This window comes from Populus euphratica, unplaced genomic scaffold (assembly GCF_000495115.2).
Source record: "Populus euphratica unplaced genomic scaffold, PopEup_1.0 scaffold104.1, whole genome shotgun sequence".
Lineage (NCBI taxonomy): Eukaryota > Viridiplantae > Streptophyta > Magnoliopsida > Malpighiales > Salicaceae > Populus > Populus euphratica.
Genome location: NW_011499915.1, coordinates 920,468 through 928,963, shown reverse-complemented (window position 1 = coordinate 928,963; position 8,496 = coordinate 920,468). Strand labels below are relative to the sequence as shown.

General features: G+C 33.9%; 1 protein-coding gene across 1 annotated transcript; it reads right to left on the bottom strand.

The window, feature by feature from the left end:
* Positions 1-2,605: 2,605 nt before the first annotated feature.
* On the bottom strand, positions 2,606-8,496 carry LOC105134538 (aspartic proteinase-like protein 2). The gene is made up of 10 exons (XM_011038989.1): positions 7,969-8,496; positions 7,643-7,772; positions 7,244-7,494; positions 6,915-7,142; positions 5,619-5,781; positions 5,377-5,450; positions 5,192-5,288; positions 4,611-4,677; positions 3,495-3,566; positions 2,606-3,212 (listed from the first exon to the last, which is right to left on the bottom strand). The coding sequence occupies exons 1-10, from the start codon at positions 8,205-8,207 to the stop codon at positions 3,037-3,039; spliced, it is 1,497 nt and encodes a 498-aa protein (XP_011037291.1). The 5' UTR covers positions 8,208-8,496; the 3' UTR covers positions 2,606-3,036.

Genomic DNA, 8,496 nt, shown 5'->3' with positions numbered 1-8,496 from the left:
TAGTAGTAGTAGTAGTAGTAGTAGTAGTAGTAGTAGTAGTAGTAGTAGTAGTAGTAGTAGTAGTAGTAGTAGTAGTAGTAGTAGTAGTAGTAGTAGTAGTAGTAGTAGTAGTAGTAGTAGTAGTAGTAGTAGTAGTAGTAGTAGTAGTACTAATAATAATAATAATAATAATAATAATAATAATAATAATAAAGAAAGAGAAGAAGAAGAAGATGATGATGATGAGAACTTGGAGATCAAATATTAATGTAAGGATTAAGCAATAATAATAACAAATGTCAAGGTTAGAGGTTCCACTAATGGTATATCAAACAAGTATAGTATAAACTCTTATTATTGAATTGGAAACCACACACAAAGGAGGTTCCAATCAGATTATATATTGTTAACATGATTACATTAGTCATCTTATTCAATTAATGCTAATACTTGTAAATCTCGTCAAGCATTCATGATTATAACTTATGTTAACAATAAATCAAGTTCCTTTCATAGCTCAGGTGTCGGTTATACCATACATTATGGGCTATGAAAGTGCCAAGCATTTGTTGTACCAAGTGTTATACAACATAAATCAAGATTAGTCATTTAACAAGCAAAGTATTAAAGAGTGAACAAGATAACAAATATAAAACATGTTAGTATCAAACATTAAGGTCCATATTAAGTTTACATTATACTTATTCTTACACCATTAGTGTAACCTTTTCACCTTGACATAATTAACTTAGCTAGACATAATGAAAGAAAGCAAAATAGATAAACAAAATAAGAACATAAAAGTTAACTAAGTAAAGGAAAGGAAATGAAAGGCATAAACTTAATATTAATGAAAACAAAGCATAAAAAATACAAAGAGAGAAAGGAAGAGCATGATCTTGATCTGGAAACCAAGATGCCTAAATGCATGGCAAATGTCTCCTTTTATAGGCCAAAATTGGGAACTATTGATTTGATGACTAATTGATAAGTGGGTGACCAACTTTTGACTTGGTGACAATCCTTATCTTCTTTTGTCTGCCCAAAACGTCATTGATAACGTCAAAACTGGAGCCAGTTGCAAACATGAAAGTTGTAGGCAATTGTCTCAGCTTTCTTGTGTAAAAACTTCAGCTCATTTGGACTTCTAGAACTCCAGATATGGCCAAAATACCGAACAGTGCTTGGGCTGGAAGACAGATTCGGGCTTCTTTGTTGTTGCTACCATTTGGACTTGATAATGGCCTTTTTAGATCTTGGGCTCCATATGAAAGTTGTAGGCCTATGTCTTACCTTTCCATCCATATAAAGTAGACCTAAATCCGAGATCTACAACTCCAGATATGACCCAATTACTAAACAGTGTTCCAATTTAGACTGCACCGACATCTCTTTTCTATGTTTGACCATCTTTTTGTCCTTTCAATTTTTGTTCTTAAACTCATCAATCAATCCTTTCATTTATGTGATAGGCCTGCATTGAAAATGAATATTTACCACAAATTAAAGGTATCTTATATTATTTGATATGTTATTATAAAATATGTTTTAGTTAAGAAGTTATTGACACTTTAAGTGCAAAATGATGATATAAAACCTTGATAAAAATATATTTTTAAGTACTAACCATATAAATTATGACATATATTGTTTACTAAATCAAAACCTAAAAAAGGTATTCAAATATAAGGTCAATGTAAAATATATGAAATTTTATTTTACCATTAATATATATATTATTATCAAACTTACATATTTTAAAAAACTAATTAGATGTTTTTTTTTTTCATTTTAGTTTATATTAAATGTTGAAATTAATAATATTATAATAGCCTAAATTATAATAAAATTCATTGATTTTTTTTTGTTCACGGAAGGTTGCTTTGATTTATTTATTTATTTTAAGTTAACTCTCCTGACCTGTGACTCTGATCTTTCTTTAGGTTGATCCTTAAGTTGGGTTTTTCATATCTTAATCCAGGTCAACTAGGGTTCACCACCATGAACTGCAACTTTTCTCGAGTACATCAATCTTTTAGTCGTGTCAACTATAATAATGATCATTTTTATCCTTACATTGACCCGCCAATCCTCTAATCGAGTTTTAAAACTATAATAATGATCACTTTTATTCTTACATTGACCTTTCTAACTTATGACATGAGCCTTGTCTCATGTCAACTTCTAAATCAAATTTTAAAATTATAATAATAATTATTTTTATTTTTATATTAACTCAAGTTCATAATCAACTAGAATCATAATCTAGACCTTGTTCCGAGTAAATCTCCAAGTCGAATTTTAGAATTATAATAATAATTATTTTTATTTTATTATTGACATGAAAAAAAATCCAAATTAACCCTTCATATGACTCGAACTTCACCCCTATTCAACCCTAAGTCCAGCCACCACACGTGAATCAAAATTAATAGTTCAATGATAGATGTTTAAATGTAAGAAAAAATTAACCCAACTTAACCTAGATAAAAACTTGAGTTGACCCATGAGTAAAACATATTAAAAACCCATTTATTTTTATTTTTATTTATTTTCTTGTTTCAATCATTTTAAAAAAATAGTTCATCTTTATTCGGCATAACAACCACAATCTAAGGGAAGCAGATGACAAACATTACACCATTAAAAATCTTGGACCAAAAGAATCCAAGTAAATTATGTCACAAACCACTATGGTGTTACTTTTAACTCACAAGTTTATGGATACAAACTACAGAAAACATTGAAAAAGTAACCCAACTGAAACATTTTGTATATATTAATTCTGCTGTTAGATCAAAAATCCTATATGAAGGTAAATTTACAGCGCTTGCAATAGAGCCAGAGCGATAATGGATGAATCATGAAAGTATCAGTGTACACGGCCGACGACGAAGTATGTTCAGATGAAAAGACACTCACAAATCAGTTCCACACCAGACAGCAACTGGATGCAACCAAAGCAGTAATACTGCACGGCCCTGCCGGTTGCTTCAAATATAGACCAGAAAGAGCGCATTACAGTGAAGCAAAGTTCCAGATGCGTTGCATGGTGTGCTACAAAAATAAGTAACAGCTGAGCAATAGCACTTGCAGAAGGAATGGTATTGTAGTCACTGGTATCAGTTTGTGAGGCATGTTCTTCGGTGAACCGTTATTGATCAGGGTCCCCGGATTGACGTATTCGCTTTTGCCAGTATTCATGGCAGTAGACACGTTTACTGACATTGAGCCTAACATGATAATTCACAGACAAGGAATGGAGATAAGGAGCAGGTCTAATCTTGAATAAATTTGTAAACTAAAGAGAATCATATCCTATTTCGTTGTTGTAGCATGTTGAATGTGTTCTGACAAATTTTCTTAAGGGAGAAAATCTGTTTATTTTGTCAACACTTGCTTCATAAATTACCCTTTTGCAAGAATCTCTTCTGTGTTTATATTCTTGATTTAAATAACTAAATGATTTTAATAACACGCAATGCTAATGCCGATTACAGAAAATCAAAACTTACAGTCATAATTAGCCCATCCAATCCGTTGACCAGCAATATCATAAACAAAGATTTTGTCTTTTAGAACAAGATCTGCAAAAACAAGACAACAGCAAATGTTGTTCGTAAGCAAAAGATTACTGATTATTCAAATAAAGGAACAGAGAGACGAAAAAAAGGAGGTCAAACAAGGTAGCATAAAAAAAGAAATAGGGTAGGTGGCTGCTAGCTAGACTATTGCAACCTGTACATGGACTTGGTAGCGGAAATTATCTAGGACATGTAGGTAAATGGAGGCTGAAGAGTGCTAATCAGAGCAGAGTATTAAGTGTTTCATTGAGAACCATGCATGGAGTTTTGAAGCAATTATGGTTAGAAAAAACATCAGCAGAGGAGCACAAACACAATTTTTGGTTGAATATGAAGGAGAAGGGGCCGACCAAGAGCATATACTCGCTGCTTTAGAAAAAACAATAATAAAACTGAATGATAAGCTAAAATTCATGATAAATGGCATGATTATGAAACATGTCACAAATAAGAAACGGATAATCATAAAGAATTTTCTCCTTTTCGAGGTGAAATTTTAATCAATTTCCTCATTTTTTTTAATTGGCAACACAATTGAACCAAAAAGCAACAAATAGGAATGAGAAGATATGAAGCTGGTAATGTTAGCACCTCTAGGTGAAATTAAAAGAAAAGATCATAGAGAAATGTTGAAATGATGTTGTAACATTGAAAATATGTACGAAGATTCTAATGTTCAGTTCTGAAAAAGCAAGAGGAACGCTAAATGTTTTATAGATAATATATTTTCTGTTGTAGTACAGCCACAGTATCACAGAAATGATTACGGTTAAACATCAGCAGATAATAGAAACTACGGCCTCATGTGCATTTGCACAAGGCTGTGTTGCTTAGACCAAAGCAGAAGTACAGTTGATCTATAAAAGTTAAACCACAAAGTAAAATGAAAATTTGGGCATTCTTTCCCTGATAAATGAAATTTTGAATTTGTTAAGATTTCTATATCTTTGGATAATTGATATATAACCTCATATAGTCATATGATCATTGCAAGCAAATATTTCCAGGGAATTAAAAGAAAAAATGAAGATCGTTCAGTGTCAATACCTCCCAAGATTGTTATCTCTTGACCCTGAATTTTTTGGAAGCCAACGCACCACAATGCAGCACCATTCTGCAACATCAATTCAATCATACTGGTTAGCGTATAGCGATGCCAGACCAAAATTCCAAATTACTGGGACCAATATGAAAAGGAACCACATTCAATCGTCGAGAATCCTTATAGAATCTCTTGATGTGTTTTCGGTTCTCAGCAGAAACCAAGGCTAAAAGTTGGAAGTTGGGACCGCGAATAGTGCAGCATAGCCATGGAAGAACAAGTGATCAAAGATGGCATTGAAGTTGTATTCAAATTGATGGAAAATAGATAAAAGAAAATGGGAGCACAATAACAACTAAACCTTGTTCATTATTGTGCATCGGAATCAGAAGGAAAGCAAACAAAGAAGCCAGGAACAGAAAATGATCAAGACTATGTATCCATTTATAAATTAAGGGAATATTCAATAAAAGGGAAACCATTATCAATAAACTCACCAGCAATTTCGATGCAAATCAAGAATATCTAGACATATTTTTAACAGGATAAAATAGAAAGTTACTGATATCAAGCTTAAGGAACTCACAATAGAGCTTTGCTGAATAAGATAGTCCTGGGGAATTAAAATCATGGAAGTACCACCAGCAAAGTTCAAACTAACTTGAGGAAATACGTCATTGATACTGAGCACAAAGCAAAAATATGGTTCTGGGTTAAGACACCACATACAAAATGGAAATTGAACTAAGATAATGGAGTTAGAAAATGAACCTAGAAGAGGTTAAATAACATTGATTTCCCTTGGAAAGATATGGGCTTACAGATGGTGAAACATTAGATGTTATCTGCACAAGAGAGCAACTAAATAATTCAAACAATGCTAAAGTCAAACAAAATTCCCAATAAATTTGCAAGAAAAACATGATAAGGACATCATTCTAAAGAAGTGGCTAATGAAGATCCTTAACAATGTTCAATCTATTAGCTGATATAAATTTCCTTTGAGCACTTACAGCACTGATAAAAGGATCATAGGCTGCTTCTGTTAGATATGCCAAGGTCGTTCCAGAATCAATGATAGTTCCTTGATTGCTTGATGTTGCAAAAACTGATAGATCAATGGCTAAAGTTTGTCCATTGACATAAATGCTCTGCAGGTTCAAATTATAATGAGGCCTGAAAATTCACATATAAAGGTGGTCAGGGAAACTTTTGATGCAGTAAGGAATTTGCTCCAAAGGTTCGAGAGTTTATTAACAACCAAGGAGGGGCAAGGTTATCTTACCAATCAATAAAGCTAAATCGTCAAAGTTACTAAACAATTATGGTATCATGCTCGAAATGATTTTTTGATAAGCAAGATAACATTCTTGTGGTAGCAAGACTACTGGTTTAAGCTTCACTACGTTTCACTTAAAGTAAACTATTAGAGTGGTGAACTGAAATGATCTTGCTTGTCTAGGATGGTGAGTAAAAGGCATGTCAATGAAGAAGCTGATCTGTGTAATTTCATGACAAGAATATTTTTTTCACCCCGATCATATTTCCATATGAACCAATAGATTAAAATACCAGCCACGATATTGAATTTTATTATTTAAAAATTGACATTCTTTGCTTATTGAGAATTTACCATATATTAGTTAAAGGCAGAATAATTATCCTTTGAAACTAAAAATGAGGTCCAAAGTTATACGTTATCACCACATTGAGCCAAACTGGAAAAATTTATCACTTTCAGTTCCATGGTAGTAGAAAAGGCTAACAGCATCACCACACAGGAAAAGATTGCCTAGATTATCAAGCTCAATAGGATGGGACAAGCTTAAACATAATTCTGCAACAGATTATTAGAGACATGCGAAGTTTGAGCTTATCTGCTCCTAGCTTTCAAGATAATACCAAGTGCATAGAGTTTTATCAACCAAAACCACTTGAATCCAGAAACAGCAATGACTTCCAAATCTTTATATGATTGACATTAAAATATGAGCAAACATAAATATTTTACGAGATTGCACCATTAGAAACAGTGAGTCAAACACAAAATAGAAGAGAATCACAAACAAAAGAACAACCGAAATAATATAGTAAAGAAGCTACATGCCAAACAAATGAGAGACAAGCACTAATGATTCTCAACTACATAAGCTCAGAAGGTCAGACCAGATTTCATAGCTATATAGTCGAGAGTACTAGAATAAGCACATAGATACAACAGTCAATTGAGAAGGGCTTCAGAAGAATAAAACAATGACTGCTACTCTGTGAGGGAAATCTAAAGATATTAAACAGGGAGGAAAACATACTGTGATGGGACAAGTGGAGTATAAACTATGTTCGGCTCCACGATTTCTCCAAGAACCAATATACCACCTCCAGAATCATCCCCTTTCAAGCAGTGAGAGAACACTCTTGGTGTTAATCCCTGTGAAGCTAGTTGGGAGATAACAGACATGTCCTGTTGTCCGAACCCAAATATCCCATCAACTGCTCTGTCTGGCTTTGTCAGGTCCCCAGTTTGTAATGTGCTACACCTGTTTCATAATCCACCATCAGAATCCATGAATTCCAGAGTTCAAACAAATGAATATCATACAACTACCATCTTAATTTTGACAGATCCATAATAGCTCACCCGAATACGATAGGAGCTGAAGAATTATTCATCACAGATCCGCCAAGAATTGTATCGAAATGCAACAAATCCGACACATAATATCCTGATGTGCCACTGCCATCACCGTACTGGAAGGTGTATCCACATTGATTGTTTTGTGCAGCACAGATAGAATCTGAGGATTGAAGCCCGAGACTACATCTTTGGTCTGAACAAGATATCAATGAGGCTGTTGGTGAGCTTCCAGGATCAAAGAAATTGAGTGGAATCTGTAATAAGAGAACCAAAGGAACAATATTGAAAACATTGTACCACCAAATCACTCTCCTTTCTCCTTTTCATTAAATAAAATTCATGAAACTGGAAATAGAAATATGAAACAATATGGTTATGAAAGCGAAAAAAAGTGAGCTTTACGTGAAGTCCACTGCTAACAGGACAGCCATTGCAGGAGCTACAACTAACCCACAAAACATCACTTCCAGTGTCTATTTGTACATAGAAATCTCTTGGAGGAGAGCCCAATTGTAATCTTGTATAATAAAGCCTACAAAAAGAACCAAAATAAAAACTGAGACTAAAAACACATTTAACATCTCATTTAAGAGTCTAAGAATCCAAAATTTTAAACCCCATAATCCAAAACATCCAGTCTTCATCAACAGCAATTCGCAAAACAAGAAAAGAAATCCGAAAACTAAGAAAAACCCATGATTCAAATATGGTTTAAAAGATAGAATTACCCAACGAGGAAAGGGTCAAAGGTTCCTTGGACAGGGAAATCAACAACACCACCTCCTGAAGACTGCAACATTCTGCTATGCCTCACTCTGTCTCGCTCTTTGAGTTGACTCAGTTTCAGCTTATGGCTCGCCGGAACCCCTCTCTCCAGATGCAAAGTGGCCGGAAAAGAAGACAAAACCACCGTGGCATGAAACACGACAACGGCGATTAGAATCCCCGCGGGGAAAAGCGGTCCCATATCTCTCTTTCTTTTCCTTCTTTTCCTGGTGTTCTCTGTCTCAGTTTGTTTTTCTGGAAAAGCTTGAAAAGAAAAGGAAGTCGTCTGTCTCAGTTTGTTTTCTTGAAAAGCTTGAAAGCATGAAAAGAACAGAATGTAGTTAACGTTTAGATTTCAGAGATTTGGAAGAGAGAAATAGTATAGTATTAGTGACGATAGATTGCATTATGGTATATATAAGAACAGGAAGGTAGGTAATGCAGATTGAGAGCGAGAAGACAACACACTTTAGTCTGGTAACGCAAGTTTG

What these genes read in the sequence shown, in the direction of transcription:
- LOC105134538 (XM_011038989.1), bottom strand. Translation starts at nt 8,207, where the DNA reads ATGGGACCGCTTTTCCCCGCGGGGATTCTAATCGCCGTTGTCGTGTTT. An exon ending in ACTCCACTTGTCCCATCACA is followed by an intron (nt 5,782 to 6,914) that starts GTATGTTTTCCT and finishes GTGAATTTTCAG; the next exon opens with GCCTCATTATAATTTGAACC. An exon ending in TTATTCAGCAAAGCTCTATT is followed by an intron (nt 4,678 to 5,191) that starts GTGAGTTCCTTA and finishes TTGATGTTGCAG; the next exon opens with AATGGTGCTGCATTGTGGTG.